Here is a 25,210-nt window from a genome sequence, read left to right on the forward strand (position 1 = left end):
AAGCCACGGGCGTTAGTCAGCCATTTCAGCTACTTCCTTTGGGAGCGTTATTTGCCTTCTTTGTCTGGTGTGTCCCCCCCACTTTCAGTCTTATTTTTCAGTCCGGAAAGCACTTATCCAGCAACAATGGCAGTGCGTGCAAAGAGAGGAGCCTTTTTACCTTCCTGAAATAGCTGCTTGGCGTAAGATGGCTCCCTGCCCTGAGGCTGGAAGAAAGCATATATGCATTTCCTCACTAAATCCTCCCAGCCGGTCCGGCCTGCCGCTCTCAGCGAACTGGTGTCGATGGAGATGATTTTACCTGAGCAGAAGGGAGAGAAGCACATTAGGACTGAACATCTAAAGAGCGAGCAATGGAGGGGTGCGGATTCAGAAGCACAGCTGACTCTTATCTATGGATCTGTAGTTGGTTCTGTTTTTTTATTTTTATTGAAATAAAAGAAGAAGAAGAAGAAGAAGAGTTTGGATTTGATATCCCCCCTTTCACTCCCTTTAAGGAGTCTCAAAGCGGCTAACATTCTCCTTTCCCTTCCTCCCCCACAACAAACACTCTGTAAGGTGAGTGGGGCTGAGAGACTTCAAAGAAGTGTGACTGGCCCAAGGTCACCCAGCAGCTGCATGTGGAGGAGCGGAGACGCAAAGCCAGTTCCCCAGATTACGAGAGTACCGCTCTTAACCACTACACCACACTGGCTCTCTGGATAGTCCTCTGGATAGTTCTGGTAGTTTTTTTTTTTTTTTTAAATGCATGAGTTACCTTAACTGCTTTGTTTTGGAGGTTGAAAGGCAGGGTATAAATTCCTCAAGAAATAAATAAATACCAATAATGCATTTATTTAGGGAAGCTTTTAATGTCTGATGCATTACTGTATTTTAGTATTTTGTTGGAAGCTGCCCAGAGTGGCTGGGGAAGCCCAGCCAGATGGGTAGGATATAAATAAATTATTATTATTATTATTATTATTATTATTATTATTATTATTATTATTTCTATTATTATTATTATAGTCTTGAATGTATATCCTGCCTTCATTCTTCCAGTTCCATCACTTGAGCTTCCCCGCTGCCCTGGCAAACAATTCCTACCCATTCTCCTGCTCAGGGCTCTTTTTCTAGAAATAAGTAAGTAGACTATTCCACACAGAGCGTTGGCCACTGTCCCTTCTCCTCCCTTCCCTTGCTCACTTCCACTGATCCCTCCCCTCCCGCCATGTTTTCCTTATGAAATGGTTCAGGGGAACAACTGGGATGTGCCCACTGAGTTCTCCCCAGTTTTGAAGATAACAGAGGCCCCTCTTGCTGACACAGAACTCCAAACATACATAGGAACTGCAAACTGTGGCCAAGGTAGTGCACTTAGGCTACCAGTTGCTCTCAAGCAGGCACCCCAAACTCAGCCCTCCAGCTGTTTTGAGACTACAACTCCCATCATCCCTCGCTAACAGGACCAGTGGTCAGGGATGATGGGAGCTGTAGTCCCAATAAAGCTGGAGGGCCGAGTTTGGGGATGCCTGCTCTCAAGTCAACCCTCTCCATGCCACGATTGGTGGCTGCACTGGGGTGAAATGCCCTCTGGGGCCAAGGGCTTGGCTACCCTTCTGAATGGTACCTGTAGTATCCTGCTTGGTCATGAAGGATTCTGATGTAGCAGGGGCTGTGGATCGAGGTAATCTTCGTGCAATGCATATCAGACAGGACTGCAAGTCTGCCGTGAAGAGGAGGAGAAGCAGAAGAAAAGCAAGGTTGGAGGTGGGAAGGGTTACACAGAGCAAGTGCTTACCTGTAAAAAACCCTCTTGCTTTTTACTCGCCTCTTCCAGACTGCAAGCATCAGCAGCAAACCTCACCCAGAATACACGCCTTCAAAACCACTATTCCCAAAGAGTAAAGTAGATCCCCCCCTACAAAGAAGATGCGACTTTTGCCAAAGGAATTACATTCCCTGCAACCAACCTGAAAATGGAACACGGAAACAGTGGCTCCTGTCTGGGATAGGGTGTCAGAGGCGGGAGCTGTTCCTAGGAGACATCCCAGAGAATGAACAGGAGGAGGAGGAATAATTTGGATTTGATGCCCCGCTTTATCACTACCCAAAGGAGTCTCAAAGCAGCTAACATTCTCCTTTCCCTTCCTCCTCGACAACAAACACTCTGTGAGGTGAGTGAGACTGAGAGACTTCAGAGAAATGTGACTAGCCCGAGGTCACCCAGTAGCTGCATGTGGAGGAGCAGGGAATCGAACCCAGTTCACCAGATTACGAGTCCACCGCTCTTAACCACTACACCACACTGGCTGAACTGGGGCAAACAACTCATTAGAGCTGTGGGCATTAAGGAAGGACTCCAAGGAGGAAAGGGAGATGGAGGCAGAGAGATGGGACTTCTTGCACAGAAGCAAAGTCCTGGGGGATGCCAGCCCATCTTTATTAATTTGGGGGGAAGCTCTAGCAGGTTCCCCTCCCCCCCACCTGGCTTAGAGAAGATCACTGGAGCCAAGCCTAAGCCAATGCCTTTCTGCATTTTGCAATGAAAAGCCGTATTGTTGAGTTAAACCTTACAGAGCAGCTGAACTATAGAAAGTTTGCTTGGGGAGAACGATTGGCACTGGCACAGTGGGTGTGTGTTCCTCATTGTTTGGGAGAATTAATTCTGAGGCCATTTGGATCTGGCAGCACTGTAAAATAAAAGGCAGCGGTTGAAAGCCAACAACTATCATCTCCTGTGCAAAGTATCTGCTCATAAACCCCTGTGTGATTTATTCCTTCCAGTCATGATCTCCTGTGTAAGCTGCAATGGATTAATTCAGCTAATGCAATGGAACAAAATGGCCACCGTGGAGATATGAGCCCAAAGTGTTCTGATGGAAAGTCTATTTTGCATCAGGGGGTTGAGCCAGAGTGCAGATGTGTATTGAGATTCCAGTCCTGAACTCAGGTCTGCTAAGCACACACACACACACCACCACTGTGGTGCTTGAGCAAGCTACACACGCTCATCAATGGCTCCTGGCGTCAAGGGAGCCAAGTGATGCAAATCAAGGGGGACACTCCTGAAGTGGAAGGGCTAATTAGCAAACACCTGAGATCCACTGGCTGAGGACCTCCCGTCTTTTTTTAACGGTCTCAAGGGAGACAACTCATTTGCTTCTCTGCAGCCAAGACCAGAAAGGTCTTGTGCTTGTTTCTCCAATATTAAGGGGGCCTGCCAATGTTAGAAGAGGAAGAAGAAGAGTTTGGATTTGATATCCCGCTTTTTCACTACCCGAAGGAGCCTCAAAGCAGCTAACTCCTTTCTCTTCCTCCCCTACAGCAAACACTCTGTGAGGTGAGTGGGGCTGAGAGACTTCAGAGAAGTGTGACTGGCCCAAGGTCACCCAGCAGCTGCATGTGGAGGAGCGGGGACGCGAACCCGGTTCCCCAGATTACAAGTCCACTGCTCTTAACCACTACACCACACTGGCTTTGTACAAAGGGTAATGTGAAAGACAACAGCAGTTTCTTAGGATTGCCACTGGGAAGAGGAAGGGTCAGGCCTGAACCAGACCTTCTGGCACTCCTGCTTGCCCTGCAAGCAACGCACCTGCCACACTTGCCTCTCACTCAAGCCTGCAGCACAGATGTACCCGTGCCAGCTGCACAGGTAGAACACCTCCCACCTCCCCAAGGGTGGGCTTGTGGGCTGTGTACGTCAAGCTGCAGGCATCCTGAGTCCTCCCCTCCAAAGTGAGCAGGGAATGCGGCACGCAGAATATCAAGCCCTCAGAGAGCCGCAGTCCCCTTGCAAGGAAGGTCCTGCAGGAGGACGGCTGAGGACGATTTGTCCCTCCCTCCTTCTCCTCTCCCCCCCAGAAATGCAACACTGCACACGCAAGCACTATTTCCCTCTCCAAACAAGCCACTGTCTGCTCCTACCTTCGCCTTCCTCCTTGATCAGTTTCGGCTGGGATACGGTGAAGCACTGCATGACCTCGTAACGCTGCCGGGCCTCCTGGTTCTCTGCCGCCGGCTCGTCCGGGGGCCGGATCAGCATCCTGCAGTTGAAGGTGTGGCTGTTGCGCCGGGTGGACTCTTGAGGCCAAGGGACACCGTTCACTGCAGAAGAAGGGAAGATCAAGCAGCCCTATTGAAAGGCTTTGACGAAGCAGACGTGCAAAAAGACCAGGATCTGGAAACCTGGCAGAGATGTGAAATCACGGCTCCCTCTTTTTAAAAAAAATCCTTATGATTGCAAGCAACCCCCCATTTATACATTCCAAGGCACCACATGTTTAAGTATATTTGAAACACCATTGGAAAAGCCTGCAAACACCCTGTTCTGCCCCTGCAGATGTTTCTGGGTCACTTCTGGGTTTGGCGCAATTCGTGTGTGCACAGTTGCACATGTACTGAACATGCGCAAATGGGGAGGATTGCCTGCATATGAACATGGAAAGCTAACATATTGAGTCAAAGCCTTGGCTTCTGCCTGCTGTGACTCTCAGTGGCTCCCCAAGGTGCGAGGCAGAGGTCTTTCCCCAGCTCTGCTACTGAAGATCCAGGGACTGTAGCTATGACACCTGGCACGCAAAGCATGCACTCCACCACGGAGCCATCCGTGTCCTTCGGTGGTTCTGATTCACTGACCGTATTGCTGAAACCACTCACGGAGCTTATGATACATTTCGTGGTCTACAAATCCATAAACAGAACGGAGCGACTACATTAGCGGAAAGGAGCCAGATTTATTTATTTTTATTGAGCCAGCACTACCTCATCGTCTGAGATGAAAACCCTGCTCTGCATTCACCGCCATCACTAGGATTACTGAGATATCAGAAGGGCTTTCAACACACACAAAACCACCACATTATTAGCAGCACTTGAACTCGAGAACAGGTGACAAGTAACTCCTGGGACATTGCAGGTCCTTGAATCTTGTCTTCACCAATCTGGTGGCCCCTGGCTGATCTGGAGCTCTCATCAGCCCCAGGGAACGTGGTTGTGTGATGCTGGTGATGATGGAGGCCTCAGTCCAAAACATACGGAGGACACCGGATTGCTTTCCTCTGTTATGCCGCAGATTTCCCTCTTGCTCAGTCTGGGGGCCACTGTTCTTACCAGACCCTGCCTGGCAGCTGGTGGCCACATGAGGGTCATCAACACCACGTAGTCCACCTCCTTTGGTTACTATTGCTGCCGCACCTTTGTGCTGTCCAAAGTGGCCCATGGGCACAGATGGGCACCCACCCACCCCACCATTAACAGCGAAGGCCCTGGAAGCAGCAGATACACGGGAGCGAAGATGCCTTATTTAACTGCACAAGACGAGAGTCTGCTTGCGACCTTTTCGGTTGCATCATCCAACTGCATGAATCATGAACACAAATGCGTAGTAGTCATACCTTGGATTAAAGTTGCTTAGGGTTGAGCGTTTTATGGTTGCACTTCGCAGCGGCCCGGGAGTAACGGAACACGTTACTTCCGGGTTTCACCGCTCGTGCATGCGCTCAAAATGACGCCACGTGCATGCGCAGAAGCGCCGAATCACGACCTGTGCACATGCAGATGCGGGTTGCGTTCACTTCAGGATCCCGTTCACATCCAGAGGTACCACTGTATACTAATAACCAAGCCCCCACTGCTAATCTGATGCTTCAGTTGTGGATCGCTGGAATCAGGAAGCTTCACGGGGGCTTCCTTGCTCCCTCCTCTTCTGCTGGGGGACCAGAGCGACACCATACCAGTGAAGGGATGCTGCACATTGCAGAGAGAGATGCAGTCCAATGTGGGTTTTGCTCGCATGAACATCCAGGGCTGCCTTATTACACAGAGCCAAACTTCTGCCCAGGATCCTGTTACTTTGGGGTGTCAACAGATCGAATCAGAGGCTACCTTTGTCTCTGCTCTACCACTGAGCTGTGGCCTCATCCCTAGGAAACGTACTGCACCAAATCCTTTTCAAAGCGGGGGTGCCAGGGACAGAATATGGGGCCACCTGCAAGCTAAGAATGTGCTCCAGCCCCTTCCACAATTCTCTTCCATCCTTGCATAGTTGCATGGTAAAGTAGTTCCCTTGGCAACCATATTCACAAGTTGAATACTGCCTCACTGGAGTCAGCAGGCTGCTGAATACGAGTTGCTGGGAACTGTAGGAAAGGAGGAGAGTCGCTCTTCCGCTCAGGTCCTGCTTGTGGGCTTCTTCCCTTTGGGGAATCTGGTTGGCTGCTGTGAGAAGCAGAGGCTGAGCTAGATGGGCCAATGGCCTGATCCAGCTGAAGGCTCTTCTTATGTTCCTTAGGGGGAAAACCCATGTTCAGTACAGTGGTACCTCGGGTTAAGAACTTAACTCGTTCCGGAGGTCAGTTCTTAACCTGAAACTGTTCTTAACCTGAAGCACCACTTTAGCTAATGGGGCCTCCCGCTGCCGCTGCTGCACGATTTCTGTTCTCATCCTGAAGCAAAATTCTTAATCTGAGGTACTATTTCTGGGTTAGCAGAGTCTGTAACCTGGAGCGTCTGTAACCCGAGGTACCACTGTACTGAGGTCCAGCGCCAAGGGCCTTCAGGCGGTTCCCTCCCTGCGAGAAGCCAAGTTACAGGGAACCAGGCAGAGGGCCTTCTCGGTAGTGGCACCCGCCATGTGGAACTCCCTCCCACCAGATGTCAAAGAGAAAAACAACTACCAGACTTTTAGAAGACATCTGAAGGCAGCCCTGTTTAGGGAAGGTTTTAATGCTTAACAGACTACTGTATTTTAATATTCTGTTGAAAGCCGCCCAGAGTGGCTGGGGAAACCCAGCCAGATGGGCGGGGTATAAATGATAAATTATATTATTATTATTATTATTATTATTATTATTATTATTATTATTAGGAACATTGTCTGTGTGAGTTAATGCTACGGTGACACTTAACAAAACATTAAACCGCATCTACACAAAGTGTGCAGCAAGGTAAGGGTCAGTTTGAGGCCTGATTAAGTGAGATATTGATTCAAGCCTGCCTTATATTGAATTAGCTCAAGTCGATTTCGTATCGAATGGAGCTAATTTGATACAAACGATGCTGAAATCAATGTTATACGATGTCGTCTGCAGCGGGGCTGGCACTGGCTTAAAGGGAGCTGCGTTTGAGAAGAGCAGCATTTATTAAAGGGCACAACTGTGTGGTCACTTGGATCCCGTCCAGCTGCATGGGCTTGCAAGGCGTGCGAGGCCATTCAGCCCTTTCTTCACTGTTGCTAGACTCAAAGGGGCCTCTAGGTCACGGGCACGGACCCTGCAGGGCGGGAGCACCCATGAATGCTCAGCAGAAATCCCTCCCTGTCTCTGCACTGCAGAAGAGCCACAGGCCACAGCAGCTGCCAGATTTGGTAAGTCCGAGTTTGGCATGGATTATTACCCTGCAGTTCACTGAACTGGAAAGGGACGCATCATAACACCACCGGCACCACCTATAGCTAGCCTTGAAGGTTTCTGTGTGTTTATCCTCCTAAGAACCCTGTGAGGGAGGTTAAGCCTGAAAGATTGTGACGAAACTGAAGGTCGCCCGGGTGACTTCATGGTATTTGAATCTAGATCTTCTAGGACCAAATAAAGCACTCTGTTATGCCATATAAATTTCCATATACAGTGGTACCTTGGTTCTCAAACTTAATCCGTTCCGGAAGTCTGTTCCAAAACCAAAGCGTTCCAAAACCAAGGCACGCTTTCCCATAGAAAGTAATGCAAAATGGATTAATCTGTTCCAGACTTTTAAAAACAACCCCTAAAACAGCAATTTAACATGAATTTTACTATCTAACGAGACCTTTGATCCATAAAATGAAAGCAATAATCAATGTACTGTACTATAAAATAAATAAGACAGTATTGTAGATGATAAAAATTAAAGTTGTTATTTTTTCTTACCTGCACTGATGATAGTCATTGTTTGGATGGGGGGCTTTTATCCATTTCTGCAGTCAGTCACTCAATCAATCAATCAATCAATCAATCAATCAGTAGCTGAACTGGGTTCCACACAGTCACAAAAACAAATAAACTGAAAAAGCCTCAAAAACAAAAACGCAAAATAAATAGCAAAAACAAAAGCATCAAATCCGTTCCGCAAGTCCGTTTGACTTCCAAAATGTTCAAAAACCAAGGCGCAGCTTCTGATTGGTGTAGGTGCCCCGGAAACAATAGCCGACAGCCACACTGGACGGCTGCCTCCCGAAAAACATTCGGAAACAGGAACACTTACTTCTGGGTTTTCGGTGATTGGGAACCAAGGTGTTTGAGATCCAAGGAATTTGAGAACCAAGGCACCACTGTACTATTGTGCATTTTACCACCGCCAAGTGGCAGCATGCAACATTTTCAGACCTGGGACCTATCTGAAGCCCAAATATGCATGTTTACTGCCAGGTGGTAGTGCTACTGCTGTGATTCACCTTAGGTCAACTGGATCTACCACTTGAAGACTTATTGCCATGAAGCAAGGGCAGGGAACCTGCAGCCCCCTGGGTATTACTGGACTACAACTCCCATCGCCTCTGTCGAGTGGGCCATGCTAGTGGGGGCTGATGGGAGCTGGAGTCCAAGAGCATCTAGAGGACCCCACACTGGCAATCTCTAGGGAGTAAATGAGAGGAACAAAGCCATTTGCAGGACGCTCCCCGTACAGCCGTTGTCCAATCTGACTGTACTGCAGGAATCCCGGCTGATACTGGCAGCTGCCCAGAATATAAATGCTGCGAACTCTCCTCCTACTGTTGATCTTGTGCTCCATGAGCCTCTGCGGTGGGGATTCCTAGCACTCTCAGCCTGCTAGGGGAGCAGAGCCCTCCTTGCTCACTGCTCCCACATCTCTGCTAGTCCTGACTATTCTGGGCAAATGGTTTCATCTTGGCTGTGTGCCCAAGAGCCTTCTACTGAATCCCAGCCCTCTTGTTCACTGCTGCCTCTGCTCCCCGACTCCCTCCTGGGCATGGCACTCCTCACATGTTATGTATGATTTGATAGCATCTGGCCTTTCTGTGACTTCTGGTGGGTCCGCATGCATGAGTATAGACTGTATGTTTCTGCACCATGTGCATACATAGGGGCACATGTGTCATGGACCAGTTGGACGCAGAGGAATGGTGGGAGGAAGCAGTAGGGGAGCCACCAAGGGAAGAAGGCTCAGAGCCCAGGGAGTGGTGGTGGGACAATGATGAGTAGTCATTGGGAGAAGACTGGGAAAAAGAAGTGTCAGATGCTGAAGAGGGAACAGGGCTTTGTGAGCAGGGGGAGTCTGTGCCAGAGAGAAGTCTGGAGGCAGAAGCTGAAGCAGGACAGTGGGAGGAGGAAGAGGCCAAGAGGCAGATATAAGCCAGGCTGCTGAAAAGCTACAGGTGTCTCCCCCTCCCGCTGCGACAAGCTCCCAGAATCAGAAGAGGCATGAAAAGGGCGGAGGCGAGGTTGGCTTCATGCAGGCACAGTCTCCGATTGCTTGGGGAAAGCTTTGGTGAGGAGGGGACTTAAGACAGCTGTGTGGAGGTAGGGACTTTCAGTCTTGGCAACTGAAGACCTAATGATGATGAACTGCTCTGCTCATTAGGCCTGACACTCAGCCCATGTAGATTGTGTTTTTGCTAAGAAAAAGGTAACTCCAGCCTTAAACAGTGTGATTTACTGCCAGCTCACTCTTTGACAGCATATATGTATGTATGCCATGCATGGGCATGCAAGACTGCGCTGGGCAGAGGGCCCCACGTAGTGAGGGGAGGGAGATTCGACTCCCTTGCTTCTGCGCCCACTTTCTACCCACCCTGTCCAAGCCCCACAGGACACTCGCAGAATGGAGTGGAAGGAGGACTGAAAAGCCCCTCTTTCCACCTGCCCTGCTCTCTCCCCCCACTGCAAACTGTGGTCCCTTCCAGCTATACAATTCTATGATTCTATTATTGCAAGCTCCCCACTTGTTTTACGTAAAATGCTTGATGTGCTGCTAATAGCTCCCCACCCCCTCCAGAGGACTGTAATTTCTACAGTTTGCAGCCTTCAGCAGACTCCTGCACTGACAGGAGGCAGCCGTAACAGCTATGAGAGTTTACTGGGTCAGTGGCTCGTCAACTAATAAGGCTTTAGCTAATAGGCCATAACTTTGATAAATGGAGCTGTGTTTAGCAAGAAGAGCCTTATCATCGAGTCGATTAAACACTGGCAAGGTTGGCAGGCCACAGAGATGACCTACCTTGAACAAAACATTGATCCGGGAGCAGCAAGAATCCTCTTTGCTGAAACCAGCCATGCACTCAGCGTGCCACAGCAGTGAGGACCAAAGAGTGCCCCTTGCGCCTGTGGTCGCAGGTTGAGCCTGCTGCTGGGGCTGGCACCCAGCAAGCAAGTAATGTTTTTTTGCCTTGCAGCCTCCACAACAGCAGAAAGCAAAGCTTTTACATCTGTTGGGGTTTCTGGTTGGGTAGTCAACTGAGGTTCTTACTGGGAATTACATTATGATGCTCTTGAGTAAGCATATTATTCAAAAAATGAGCTTAAATGAAGATTAAATGACACGCATTCAGAATGGCAACGAGCGAGTTGTCGACAGGATTAAATTGGATCCCGTCTGCAAAATAGGGCCGCCTCCTAATCTCCCCAGCCACCCGCTAGTGCTCTTGAGTGCGGCTTGCACCTACTCAACCCGCGCACCTTCCGAGCAAAATTCAGGCAACTAAGCTGGAGCCTCAAAGAGCTGAAAATGTATTGTATCAAGCGACCGCTTCGGTTTGTGTCACAAGGGAAACGATGTCTTATGCTTTCCAGACACAGGCACCCAGCTCCCCCCTCCCCTTTGATCCATCCAAAAAGCTACACCTTAAGCCTTTCTTCAGAAGGGAGAGTACAGAACCCCCTTGGGAAATCGGGTTGCCCTCAGGGAATCAGAGTACTTAGCTCCTTCACTGAAGCTGACCCTTCTAATTGAATCTTTCAGCTTCCAGTTAACTAATGCCTTCATTTGCCTTGAGGTCCACAAATGACAACATTTTGGAGGTCCCAGCTCGGAAGATGGTTAGGTTGGTCTCAACTAGGGCCAGGGCCTTTTCAGTACTGGCCCCGACTTGGTGGAACGCTCTGTAACAAGAGACCAAGGCCCTGCGGGACTTGACATCTTTCCGCAGGGCCTGCAAGACAGAGCTGTTCCGCCTGGCCTTTGGTTTGGACTCAGTCTGACCCTTATGTTTCCCTCCCCTTATGGTTTTGATCTATGGGCTAATATTAAAATGAGGCTGCATTTTAAATTGCATTTTAACCCGTATTTTAAATTGGTTTGGGTTTTTTTCTCCCCCTATTATGTTTTTTACAGTGATTTTATTGGTGTTAGCTGCCCTGAGCGGCTATTATTATTATTATTATTATGAAGAAGAGGAGAGATTCCCCTTTCTGAAAAGAAACAGGACTATGCTGGGCCAATTCCCCCTCTTTAGATAAATAAGCTTTCCTGGGTAGAACTGGGTCTGATGCTTGCAAGCTGTTCTAGATCTAGATGCCACAGGAGACAGTGATGACTACCGTCCTAGTTAAAAGAGGATTGGACAAGAGGCCAGGGGGTCGATGCTCAGCCTCCACAGCTGGAGGCAGCAATGCTTCTGAATACCAGTTGCTGGAAACCCCAAGCGGGGAGAGTGCTGGGTCTTGTGTTCCGATCCTGCTTGCAGGTTTCCCATAGGCATTTGGTTGGCCACTGAGAGAACAGGATGCTGGACTAGATGGGCCATTGGCCTGATCTTGCTAAGGGCTCTTCTTCGGTTCTGCTTAGGATGTCCTGAGGACCTGTTGTCTTACCTGCTCCCTGACTAATTACCCCTCACAGCATCTAGGCGGGGGGAATTACCCCACTGGTTGTGACGTGAACTGACATTGCCACAGCTTGCTAATGATTTTGTTCGCCTGGTTCCGCAGGGTCTCTGGAAGAGAAGGGGGTCAGGAAAGCCAAGCTGCTTACCAAGCGACTTGGGCAGCAAGTTCTTGACAAACTCAGCGTGGTCTCCCACGTGCAAGATGCTGTAGACGCTGGTGTTCATGAGCTCCTCCTGGTTATAGCCCAAGTAGCTGGTCACGTTCTCAGACACAAACACGATCCGCCCTTCGCGGTTCACAACGAAGAAGAAGCCATCGAGCGCCTGCGGGGCCGAGAGCAAAGCAAAGAAGCGTCAAGGAAAGCGCTGCATCACACAGGACAGGGCTTTGGGGGACTCTGGCCGGCGCTCCTCACCCCCCAGTGGAACTGTCAGCGTAATGGGAACCTCCACTCGCTTAAGGATTGGTGGCGATCTGATACAGGGCCTGGTGAGAGGGTCACCCTGCTGAAAATCCAGAGAACAGCTGGCGATTTTGCCATGCAGCCACCATATCTGGGGTGAACTAGTGCTAACTCTGCCATCCACTAGAGCAGCCTTTCTCGACCTGTGGGTCTCCGGATGTTGTTGGACTACAACTCCCATCACCCCTAGCTAGCGAGGCCAGAGCTCAGGGATGATGGGAGTTGTAGTCCAACAACATCGGGGGACCCACAGGTTGAGAACCGCTGCACTAGAGGGATGTCTCTGTAATAAGCCACATGTACGATACTGTACGAGCAGCAGAGTCCACCTCTCTGGCCCAGTCCATTTCGTACCACCTACGTCAGGATACAGAAATCCTGCTCTGCGTGACGTGGGATCTGCTGGACCTCAACAACAAGCCCACAAAAGCTGTTCCCTACCCCACCTGGCAAGGTATCTTCATTGCACCTGTGATGTTCTTTGCACCTCCAGGTTGTTGTGCCAGCAATCCTATTGTGACTCGCATGCTTCCTTACAGCACTGAGCCTGCCCAGTAAAATGAGGGGGAAATGGCTGCTAGGATTGGTGCTCCAGCAGCCGCTAGGTGTCTGAGTTTGGCAGAAAACCCCAATGGCACCACTTTTAGCAAGGAGTGCCTCGCAATTTGGAAAAAAAATAAAATATTTGGAACAGCTGCCACTGCTGATGGCGTTGAGCGATGGCAAGCAAAATCTAGCAAGAGGCATGGTGGGTTTCTGATTGAGGTGTACGTTTTCCAGAAGAGGCTGGAGAGGTCTCCCTCAGGCATGGTTGGTCTGGGGATTCTTAAGCTCTGCCTGAGATCTGAGAGAACTGACAAGAGTCCTGCCCCTTCATAATTCGAAGCTATATATTCACAGGCACATCCACCCACATGTGCATAACTGGCAACATTTGCGCCCCTTTCCCAGATAATTGATTGCCTCGCTAAGCAGACAGACACCATTTACTTGGCTTCACACTCTTTTATTTTTCATTGGAATAATTGTGTTTCCCCCATCCCGCTACTTTAGCTGCTGGAAACAGGAAGCAATTCATTCCCCCCCCCCCCCGCCTCAAATTGGCCCATGACCCGCAATTTCCCTTAGTCACAGCTGCTGCCTGTTGCTAAGCAACCAGAGGCTTCTGCATTCTACACCCCCCCCAAATGGCAAGGGGTGAGCAAGCAGGATCTTGCCTGAATTAAAACTCCCCGCCCCCTTTAACTTTCCGCCTGTTTCAGTGCATCTTCCAGCCCTGCCATTAAAAAAAAAAACCCTGGACGCTTTGGCGTTTTAAAAAGGTATTTAGGAAAGGAAAAGCAGCATGAATAAGTCAGGCAGGATATACAGCAGGCAAAGGGGAACAGAGTGAATCAGCGGCTCAGAAATGGTAGCGGGTGTAAATCAATCTCCGTTCCATTAACGCAGGCAGCCGGGTGCCTAACCAGCGTGCAACTGGTACTGAATAATCCATTTCCGGAAATTAGGAGCAGGGCCCCCGTCCTCTCTCCTGAGCATCCTAAATCAGAGAGAAATGATTAAAACAAAAAACCCCACATGCCGCTGTTGCGTTTCAAGGGGCGTTTCAAGCAGGGGCACACGGATCGTCAGCGGTAACAAGATAACGAGCCGCTGCAGGGCTTTCCCCCTGTGGGTAATGTGGCATTATCGTCGCGCTGGCTATGTAGGTCACTCCCTCTGCCCGCTGCGTAAGGGGAAGCGAGCAGCGCAGGCTTTCAAACTCTTCTAGGTCCTGTGTGGCTGAGGTAGCCGAGAGGGCAAGCCCACAACCTCCAAAGTGAGGGGTGGGGTGCTACAAAAGCAACACAGGTGAACATCGGCAAGGCATTCAAAATGGCAAGGATGAGCTGGGGAGGGATCTGTGACAATGTCTGTTCCAATAACAAATTTATGGGAGATGGGAGGCTGGGTCTCTAACTACAGCCAGTTGCCAAAACACCTCCCAGGTTCAGAGGTAATGTACCAGCTACTTGGGGGGCAAACAGGGAGGGGGCTGCAGCCTTCGTCAAAAGCTTCCTGAAAAGAGAGTTACTGCATCCTGTGTCAAAGCAGGATTCAACAGGTGCACCACCTCAGCCTGTTTTGGGGGGACAGGAGGCAGGTGGGTATGGAGGACTCCCTGGTCCTGAATGGGGTAACTGCCCCTGAAGGACCAGGTGCGCAGCCTGGGAGTCATTTTGGACTCTCAGCTGTCCATGGAGATGCAGGTCAATTCTGTGTCCAGGGCGGTAGTCTCCCAGCTCCATCTGGTGCCCAGGCTGAGACCTTTCCTGCCCGTGGACTGTCTCGCCAGAGTGGTGCATGCTCTAATCTCCTGCGTGGACTACTGCAATGCGCTCTACGTGGGGCTACCTTTGAAGGTGACCCGGAAACTGCAATTAATCCAGAATGTGGCAGCTAGACTGGTGACTGGGAGCGGTCACCGAGACCACTTAACACCGGTCCTGAAAGACCTACATTGGCTCCCAGTACATTTCCGAGCACAATTCAAAGTGTTGGTGCTGACCTTTAAATCGCTAAACGGCCTCAGTCCAGTATACCTGAAGGAGTGCCTCCACCCCCATCGTTCAGCCCAGACACTGAGGTCCAGCGCCGAGGGCCTTCTGGCGGTTCCCTCATTGCGAGAAGCCAAGTTGAAGGGAACCAGGCAGAGGGCCTCCTCGGTAGTGGCACCCGCCCTGTGGAACGCCCTCCCACCAGATGTCAAAGAGAACAACAACTACCAGACTTTTAGAAGACATCTGAAGGTAGCCCTGTTTAGGGAAGCTTTTAATGTTTGATGCATTACTGTATTTTAATATTTTGTTGGAAGCCACCCAGGGTGGCTGGGGAAACCCAGCCAGATGGGCGGGGTATAAATAAATTATTATTATTGTTATTGTTGTTATTGTTATCATTATTAAAATGCCTGCAGGTAGCTATGAAGCAAGGGTGCCAACTTGAAAAACTTCATACTGGGGGTGGTGTGGTGCAAGTAAGCCCCACCCAGCATAACTCATCACATGACACGGGGCACACGCACCATTTGAATGGAAATGGCCATCAACTTTGGAGGGTCTTAGCATCCTCAAATATTTTATTTGGGGGTGGGGGTGGGCGAAGGGACCTCAGCCCCTACAAACTGGCTCTTGTGGTATGAAGGGGATCTCGTGCACAGAGGGGAAAGGTAGGTCAGTAGCAGAGCCTTTAGCACAACAGGCATTTTCCAGCCTGCTTAGGTCCGTCAACATCTCATGACTTGGGTCAATGCATCTGAGGCGGCTGGGTTTTGTTTTCATTCCAAGGCAGATTGCTTTAATCTCGTGCAAGCTGCTGAACCTTCAAACAGGTAAGGGTGCCCCCAGTTAAAGATCTGCATTAGATCTGAAGAAGTGGAAGAACCACTACAGAGGGCAGGATGAAGAAGGAATTACCCTGATGAAGGCACTTCTGCTATTTCTGTGCTCTGCAAGAGTTGCCAGTAGGTCCTTTTCCCCCACTCATTTGCTCCTGCACTTCATTTCGGCCCTGCAGTAAAGCCATGCTTCCCATCCACTAATCTGGAAGTTAGGCTAATTGGCCTGAAATCCCCTTTTTAAAGACCCCTTCTCCCTGCAACCATGAGTACTGGAAGCTTTTTTAACAAAATAAAGAAAATTAACATTGGTGCCGGCTTCCTACTGAGGACCTGCATGCAAACCGCCTTGGGGGGGCTTTGAGATGTGTAAAGTGTTTCCTAGATTTAAGGCACAACTAGGTGTATTTAATCCATTGGCCTCAGCTATTTTTCTAACCTGTTTTGTAAATGTTCCGGGCTGCAGGACTCTATAGTCCCCGATTTCCACTTTCAGAACAGTCTTAAAAGAACACTCCTTCCCTGATATTTAGAAGGTTTTTTGCATGACGGCAATGCAGACCAGCCGCCTCCCTTAAGTACATACCTCCAGGAGAAGAGGCCCCAAAGATTCCTTTTCGATCACTCCTTGGCTGCTGGACGAGATATCAGACTTCTGCACATCATCATCAGCTGTTTTCTCTGCAACACAGAAAAGGGCACTTTCAAGTCAAAGGAGATTCGCTTTCAGTTTCGAGTACATCTCAGCTGTGTTCCAAAAAGGATGGACAGAAAGTGGGACAAATGTTTAGACTGCTTGGGCCAATAAAGTTCAGGGACTAGGGACATGGCAGGGAAAAGCCACACACACAAAGGCTGCCGAGCTGAAGCAGAGTCAGGCTATGCATTGACAGCCAGAGACAGTCCTTGCTTAGGAACAAAAGCAGCCGATCCCTTGCCCTTGAGCAAGAGTTTGTCAGCTGTAGCTCACATACAGGGACCAGGCTGAAGCGGCGTCAGGAACTAGAGAGCTGATTGAAGCTGAGGAGTCAGTCCAGGGAGAGGGAGAGGGAGAGGAAGCGGCTGTGGCCAAGCCAGGTAATGGAGAAATTCAGGGTTGAGGATGGAAAGGGAAACAGGAGCTGATGTGAGGCGCAGACTGTCAAGAAGCATGAAGCTGGGCCCAGGAGAATTTCAGTTGCACATATCCAGGCTCTGATCACCTTGAGTGCGCACAGAAAGGAATCCTGGCCAGTCTGGATTGTCTAATGGCCCTTTTCATTTGCACCGTTCTCCTGCAATGCACGGCATGAGCTCTCTGAAAGCGACTGCAGTGGAGCCACGATTCCCAAACTTAATCCGTTCTGGGGGTCTGTTCGATTCCCGAAACAGTTCGGGAACCAAGGCGTGGCTTCTGATTGGCTGCAGCAGCTTCCTGCAACCAATCAAAAGCTGTGGAAGCCGCGTGTTCGGCTTCCAAAGAACGTTCTCAAACGTCTGTGTACCAAGGCGTTTGGGATCCAAAGTATGACTGTATTTTGATTGCGACACACAAATTGAAGAGATTAATCTGAAGGGGGACTGAAAAGATACATACACAGCCCTGCCTGCAGCTGAGGATTGGCCTGGGTGGTGGTGGCGGCTGCTGGAACCTTCCAGCTCTATGGTTCTGAGTAAGAGAATACTAACATTCTATCTCTCTCTCTCTCTCTCTCTCTCTCTCTCTCTCTCTCTCTCCAGTTGCCCATGCTGGGGGACAGAGCTGGCAGGCACAAAGGTTTCCCTTCCCTACAGGACAAAAGATTTGCCTCCCGCAAAGCCAGCCCCTGGGCCAGGAGCGCAGGCGAGGATCAGGCCGTCTTAGAAGGAAGAATGGCTTATCTTGCTGCTTCCACCCCAACTTCATATATTCACATACTTAAGAGTAATGCGGTGGCTTTCCATTCTAATCCTTTAATTGGGCTGTGGAATCCTCCTCCAACTTTAGCAAAATAGTTTCATACAGCGCTTCCAAGCCTATTATTCAAAAGGATTAGCGGGTGGAACGAGGCGCCACGGCCTTCGCCATTGTGCCCGGGAGCCCTTCCCATCTCTTGGCTTCAGAAAGACGGGGGCATTCACAGACATTTCTAGGATGGAAGCAGAATTAAGATCAGGAGTAGGACACCCGCCCCCCCATGCAATGTCTCCCACTCCCCAAACCTGGCCTCCACTTTCATTTAACACACACTTCTTGATGAGCATATAGATTCTGTGGTTGAAGTGGTACCTTTCACATGCATTTCAGTACGTTGCAGAATTAGGAGCACCTAGGCTCTAGGCAGGGCTGGAGGCCTGGAGCTTGCAGGGGGAGAGGGTGTTTGTGCCTTGAGCTAGTTTCTGCAGCCAGGAGCAGCAAGGGGCAAAAACCAAACACTGGTCTTTGAACAACGGTGACGGCGATAGCAATCCTCTCTTGCCTTTCGCAACTTGATGTAAAAAGGACCAGTGTGCTTCTAAGATGAAAACCTCCCAACAAACACTAGCCCAAAACAGGATGTGGCTGATGTTGGTGTGCTCCAGTTGGAAAACTGGGGGTGGGGAGGGATTCTCTCTCTTCCACAGCCCTCCTCACTACTACTACTACTACTACTACTACTACTACTAAATTTTATTTATACCCCGCCCTCCCCAGCCAAGACCAGGCTCAGGGCGGCTAACACCAGGTAAAAACAATTGATTAAAATACAACTTAAAGACAAGATTAAAATACAACATTAAAATACAGCCTCGTTTCAGTAGAAACTCAAATCAAAAACTTTTTGCGGATGAAAACGTCAAATCTTCACCAAGGCCAACTATCCTATGTGGCAGAAAAAAGCCAGGGAAGTCCCCAAATAAGAGTTCCATCACAGAAGGTGGAAGGCTAAGAGTGCAAGAGGGCAGGTCCCGTAAGCACAAGTGTGCTCTAGAAGCAACATAGCTCTGCACCACCTGCCTCCTCAACCCTCCCCTTCTGGACAGCAAAGGTGTTAAGAGAGCCCTGAGCCCAGTGCTGGCCCTTCTCTTCGTACGAGCAACTGGGGAAGCAACAGAAGGCGAATAACCGCAGCTCCCTTGATGCAGAGCTTTGATTTTCAGTTAATTAAAATCAAACCTAAAGAGACTCCGGTGCGGACATCGATCAAGGGCTTGACACAGAGTCATGCCGTTCATTAGTACTTTGGTACGGAATTAGTCCAACATGGCCTAACCCACAGGAAAGAACAGGCAGTGGGAAGATCAGCAGAAGGATTTTGGGGATCAGCAACACACAAGTGTGTTTGATATGTGTGCGACTGGAGGGGAAAGGAGAGGAAAGAGGAAAGGTTTACCGTGACAGCAAGGCTGCACGAGGGTTGGGAAAGTGAGGCTAGCTAGAGCACCGGCAGTCATCAAAAGCTGCAGAGGAGGGAGCAGGGGCCAAGGCAGGCTGCTGATTGCCTATGGAGTGGCTGTCCTAGCTTCTATCGCTCCGGAAGGTACCACTGAACCTCCTGAGCTGTACCTTTAAAGCTGACCTTTAAAGCCCTAAACGGCCTTGGTCCTGTATACCTGAAGGAACGTCTCCATCCCCATCATTCTGCCCGGACACTGAGGTCCAGTGCCGAGGGCCTTCTGGTGGTTCCCTCGCTGCGAGAAGTGAGGTTCCAGGGAACCAGGCAGAGGGCCTTCTCAGTGGTGGCGCCTGCCCTGTGGAACACCCTCCCAGCAGATGTCAAGGCAATAAACAACTATTTTACTTTTAAAAGACAACTGTTCCCTGTTTAGGGAAGTTTTAAATTTCTGACGCTGCATTGTTTTTAATATTCGGTTGGAAGCTGCCCAGAGTGGCTGGGAAACCCAGCCAGATGGGCAGGGTATAAATAATAAATTATTATTATTATTATTATTATTATTATTATTATATTACTATACCGCCCCAGACTGTGGGTGAGGACTCACAAGACGGAAGGCTCTCCCATACAGAAACCAATTAACATTTCCTGCACATAGAAAACAAGCATACCAATGAGTACAGAATTTCACTTGGGATATTCTACATAATACACACAGTAGATTTTCTTGTGCGGCATGAAGTTCTGTTGGAAGAGATGCCACCTGCAATCTGAGGAAGTACAACACCCCACTCGCCGTTTGTGAGACTGACCAGGTCAGCCTTTCCCAAGCGGATGCTCCCCAGATGTTTAGAAGAGCAAATCCCTTCCATCCCCAGCTAGCATGTCCTCACAGCGATTTATTTCACTTTAGCACTGAATATGAAGCTTGGCAACGTTGTCAAATCCAGAACCATACTGTTAGCATCGCATATTCTGGCAGGTTAGGGCCTTGTTAATTTGTTTGCTAATCCAGCCTTGGTCAGAACGGTCGCCATCTACATCATTAGAAAAAAATAAACTGGGTGTGCAAAGCAAGTACAGGTATCCTACCGATTTAGGGCTTCTGGCTTCATAAAATGTAGGATTCAGCCGCACTGAACTCAAACTCTCAGCTCTCCAGGGTGGTGCTAAAATGGATGTTGTCTGGATTCAGTCCCAAGGCATACCTGGGAACTGAAATGCACAGCCAGGCCGGATCTGCTGGAAAATGATGCACTGTGGAAAGACCTCAGGATGTTGGTGGGGTTTTTCACTGTGAAATATTTCTTGCTCTTTATGGCATTGTCACTATCTAATGCATTTAAACCTCCACAAATCTGCCTCCAAGGTGCCCTCGGGCTTTTGGCCTTCCACCGGAAAGAGCTGCAATCTACGTGGCTGATTCATTCAGTCAGGAGGTGAAAATCCAGCTGTACGTTGCTTCATTTCTCTTGAAGCTTCTACTTCACTTTTCATTTATTAGCAATCATTTATAGTGCTCCTCGAGCAAATTACTTTATCGTCTTTCTCTTCAGAGGGAAGCTCTCATCGTACCCCTCTTGCCATTGTGACTTCTGCCAGGTGACGCCCTAAGCCACGGATGGGGAGCAATTTCCAGCTTCAGGGACATTCGCGTCCTGTTCTGGGCAACTTTCTGGGGCCCACATGGCAGTGGTAGGTGGGGACAGAGGCAAAAAGGGCAGAGTGACGGATGTGAATTTTACTTCTGTAGAGCAAGCTCATTTCTGCACGCTCCCGTCCTCTATCCTCCATCCTGGCAAACCATCAGAATCCAAGGGCACATCTCAGCCAGCCAAAAACACTCAAGGAGGGTGCTACTGATGGGTGCAGTGGGCAGGAGATATTGTCTGGGGAGAGTCCCAAGGGCAAGATAGAGGGACCGGGAGGGCAGCAGTTGGCCTCTGGCCCTGAGGTTCTCCACTCCTGCCTTCAGCCAAGACAAGTTCCCTTTCTCTTTTCATATGCCCCTTTCTTTAGCCTTGTTCATACTATAGGATTCTTAAATCATGGTTTGTGGGGAGTTTTGTTGTTGTTAAAAAGTGCAATTCTAAATTAACTGTTTTGTAAGAGGAGACTCTTGAGAGTCCCATGGACTGCAAGAAGATCAAACCTACCCATTCTGAAGGAAATCAGCCCTGAGTGCTCACTGGAAGGACAGATCCTGAAGCTGAGGCTCCAATACTTTGGCCACCTCATGAGAAGAGAAGACTCCCTGGAAAAGACCCTGATGTTGGGAAAGATGGAGGGCAGAAGGAGAAGGGGACGACGGAGGACGAGATGATGGGACAGTGTTCTCGAAGCTACCAGCATGAGTTTGATCAAACTGCTGGAGGCAGTGGAAGACAGGAGTGCCTGGCGTGCTCTGGTCCAGGGGGTCACAAAGAGTCGGACATGACTAAACGACTAAACAACAAAAAGCACGGTTCTGTTCACAGAACATTTGGGTTCTGCAACAATGGGACCTGTAAGGAAATGATGTGGTTTTCAAGTGCCCCTCTTCAGGATTCCAGCCAAACAATCCACTCCATTCAATCCCCCCCCCGATATTTCACCCCCCCCAAAAGCCACTGAGCATGCTCAGTCCTCACTATGCTATGGGGGGGGGGGCTTTCTTCCACACCATTCTTTTTTCTACAGTTTTCTCTCCCCCCACCTTAATTACTTCTACAAACTTCAGGGTTCCCAAAGCTTGTCGATGCAACCTACTTGTGTGTGGGGTCACCCCATTTTGGATCCACATGGATTAACACTTGGAGAATGGTTTTGATATTAGTGCATTGCTTTATTTATTGTTTCCGTTGTGGATCCTGCCCTTTGTACCACGGGTGGCAGACCAGGATAGCCAGTAGTAAGAAAATGTGAAATGTAACTAAACAGTAATTAAAATAGCAACGCAATGTCTTATCAGACCATTAAAACTTAAAAACTGAATTGTGCTGGACTCAGTGGGCGTTTGCTCGGATCCAGGAAGACTTCTGAGAATGGCTCACTCACTAAAGCAGCCTTCACCATCCTGATGCCCTCAAACTGATTTAGATTACCAAGTTCCCATCTGCCCCAGCCAGGCTGGTGAAGGTGGCACTAAAAAAACTGGCCCGGGATATATCAAGCCCTTAGTAACAACTTCTTTCTTTCTTTTATATAAAGCTTTTCCAAGGCATTTGCATTGTTCAAAGCAGCTAACAGCCAAACCAAATCACGAAAACCAAAATACAAGTAGGTATTAGGGCTCGCCACATAAAAGCTCTCATTCCAGCAGACCACGTGCCTGTCCGGGGCGGGTGCTGGGGAAACGAATTTCCTGAGGCAAGGCATTCCACAAATGAGGTGCAACCACAGAAAAGGCTTTCACAGCACTCCCTCCTGACCAACCCTGATTTGGCCACAGAAGGTACACAGAAGAGTCTCTCCCTGGCTGATGTCAGGGAGCAAATGACAAGAGTCTTTTCAACATTTGCGATCTTGCCGTTTTGCGAGCAAGGTAAAGGTCACGGGACCCCTGACCGTTAAGTCCAGTCGCAGACGACTCTGGGGTTGTGGCGCTCATCTCACTTTACTGTCCGAGAGAGCCGGCATTTGTCCACAGACAGCTTCCGGGTCATGTGGCCAGCATGACTAAGTCACTTCTGGTGAACCAGAGCAGCACACGGAAACACCATTTACCTTCCTGCCGGAGTGGTACCTATTTATCTACTTGCACTGGCATGCTTTTGAACTGCTAGGCTGGCAGGAGCTGGGACCGAACAACGGGAGCTCACCCCGTCGCGGGGATTCGAACCACCAACCTTCTGATCGGCAAGCCCTAGGCTCTGTGGTTTAGACCACAGCACCACTCGCGTCCCTTTTTGCGAGCAAACATGAGTCCAATTAACTCACTAGAGCCGACGAACACCACTGAGAATTTTTCGTGCACATTCCCCGCTGAAATAAAAGGGGTCTGGGAAGCGGGAAGGGGGGCGGAGTCTCTACAGAGTTCGGCGTCCTTCGTGTCTCATTACGGAGCAACCTTTTCAAAGCATAAGCAGAAACCACAGAGGCACCACCTCCCACAACAGCAGCAAAAGGAAGCCATTTCTAGCGGCTGCACATACTGCATTGGTGCCTTATGAAGTCGAAAAGGGCTGGTTGCCTGAACTGTGACAGGGGAAATTATGCAGCACCGACTGAACATAAAATTAATGAGCAGTGACTGCCTGCTGATGTACGACTTCTTAAGGAATGTGATACTAATTGCACATCTCCCCCCACCATTCTTTAAGCAGCCATTCATCCAGAATTGGTTCATACTCCACCCATCAAGACTCAACCAGAGCTTTTCCAGTAGGTCCCCCCGAAAATGTTCCTGATTTCAAAGACTGGAGACAGAGGCCTGGCTCCAGGAGTCATGGTTACTTGTCACGGTCTGACCCCCTGTCAATGTGCTTCAGGATCCTGTCTTTCCATTCCCTCTTCCCAATTTCTGGTTCACATGGCTGGCCTGAAGGTCCAAAACGAACACATTGCGCTTACCGCAAATTAGTTTTTTGCCTCCAAGTCTGAACTGGGATCCCAGCTGAAAACAGAGCTTTCTAATTCTGGTTTCATGGCAAATAATGGGCAGCTGGTACAGCATGAGCCAACGTTGTAAACAACTGCCCAAGTTGTTGGAAAGCTTAGGGACCGAGAGTCTTTTTTCGCTCCAGGATTTCAGGGTGCTGAACTGATTCTGCTTGGGGCTTCGAATACCTGCTAAAGGGGTGTGTGTGTGCATGTGTAAATAAATAGGCTGCCCTGGAATTTCCGTCAAGAATTTCCTTCAGGAAATACTTGCCTTTTTCTCTGCCAACCTTCACACAGTCAGCCCCACATGAAAGAACACACAGCCCTCCAGTCCCCTGGCTTCTCAGTATCTCCAGCTGAAGGAGGGCCTCAGGATTAAAAGGGAGTCCCTCTTCTGGAGCTTGCTCATTAGAATGGTTAGCCCGGCCACCTTCTGGTGAGCTATTATGAGAGCAATTCATAAACTTATGCCTGGCGTGGAGAAAGGGGATAGAGAAAAGTTTTTATCCCTCACTCATCACACTAGAACTTGTGGATCTTCCATGGAGGTGATTGTTGGAAGGTTCAAGACACATAGAAGGAAGTACTTTTTCATGCAGCGCCAAGTTAAACTATGGAACTCACTCCGATAGGAGGCAGAGATTGCCACCAACCTTAATAATAATAATAATAATAATAATAATAATAATAATAATTTATTACTTATATCCCACCCATCTGGCTGGGCCTCCCCAGCCACTCTGGGTGGCTTCCAACAAAATATTAAAATACAGTAATGCATCAAACATTAAAAGCTTCCCTAAAGAGGGCTGCCTTCAGATGTCTTCTGAAAGTCTGGTTGTTTTTTTTCGCTTTGACATCTGATGGGAGGGCGTTCCACAGGGCGGATGCCACCACCGAGAAGGCCCTCTGCCTGGTTCCCTGTAACATGGCTTCTCACAGTGAGGGAACCACCAGAAGGCCCTCAGCGCTGGCCCTCAGCATCCGGGCAGAACGATGGGGGTGGAGATGCTCCTTCAGGTATACTGGACCGAGGCCGTTTAGGGCTTTAAAGGTCAGCACCAACACTTTGAATTGTGCTCGGAAACGTACTGGGAGCCAATGTAGGTCTTTCAGGACCAGTGTTATATGGTCTCGGCGGCTGCTCCCAGTCACCAGTCTAGCTGCCGCATTCTGGATTAGTTGTAGTTTTCAGGTCACCTTCAAAGGTAGCCCCATATAGAGTGCATTGCAGTAGTCCAAGCGAGAGATAACCAGAGCAAGCACCACTCTGGCAAGATAGCCTGCGGGCAGGGAGGGTCTCATCCTGCGTACCAGATGGAGCTGGTAAACAGCTGCCCTGGACACAGAATTGACCTACACCTCCATGGACACCTGGGAGTCCAAAATGACTCCCAGGCTGCACACCTGGTCCTTCAGGGGCACAGTTACCCCATTCAGGACCAGGGTAGCTTTAAGAGAGGATTAGACAAATTTACGGAGAGGGCAATCGCTGACTTCTAGCCATGATGGCTATGCTCTGCTTCCACAGTTGGAGGCTGCAATGCCTCTGAATGACAGTTGCTAGAAATCACAGGAAGGGAGAGTTGCTCTTGTGCTCGAATCCTGCTGAAGGTTTTCCAGAGGCATCTGGTTGGCCACTGTGGGAACAGGA

The 25,210-nt window shown here is 49.4% G+C and overlaps 1 protein-coding gene across 6 annotated transcripts in view; it reads right to left on the reverse strand.

Annotated features, from left to right (window-relative positions):
* Positions 1–25,210, reverse strand: part of NCOA1 (nuclear receptor coactivator 1) — a 316,486-nt gene that overhangs the window by 52,080 nt on the left and 239,196 nt on the right. For all 6 annotated transcript variants that reach the window (XR_013984762.1, XM_081000848.1, XM_081000849.1 and 3 more), the window contains 5 exons: positions 16,227–16,321; positions 11,947–12,124; positions 3,910–4,089; positions 1,610–1,705; positions 161–301 (listed from right to left, as the gene is read on the reverse strand). Coding sequence is in view for 5 of the 6 variants with exons in the window: in XM_081000848.1 (XP_080856974.1) it covers positions 161–301; positions 1,610–1,705; positions 3,910–4,089; positions 11,947–12,124; positions 16,227–16,321 (690 nt within the window). In the remaining variant the exon portion in view is untranslated. The remainder of the gene's footprint in view (positions 1–160; positions 302–1,609; positions 1,706–3,909; positions 4,090–11,946; positions 12,125–16,226; positions 16,322–25,210) is intronic.

This window comes from Podarcis pityusensis (genome assembly GCF_964106645.2).
Source record: "Podarcis pityusensis genome assembly, chromosome: 3".
NCBI classification, from domain to species: domain Eukaryota; kingdom Metazoa; phylum Chordata; class Lepidosauria; order Squamata; family Lacertidae; genus Podarcis; species Podarcis pityusensis.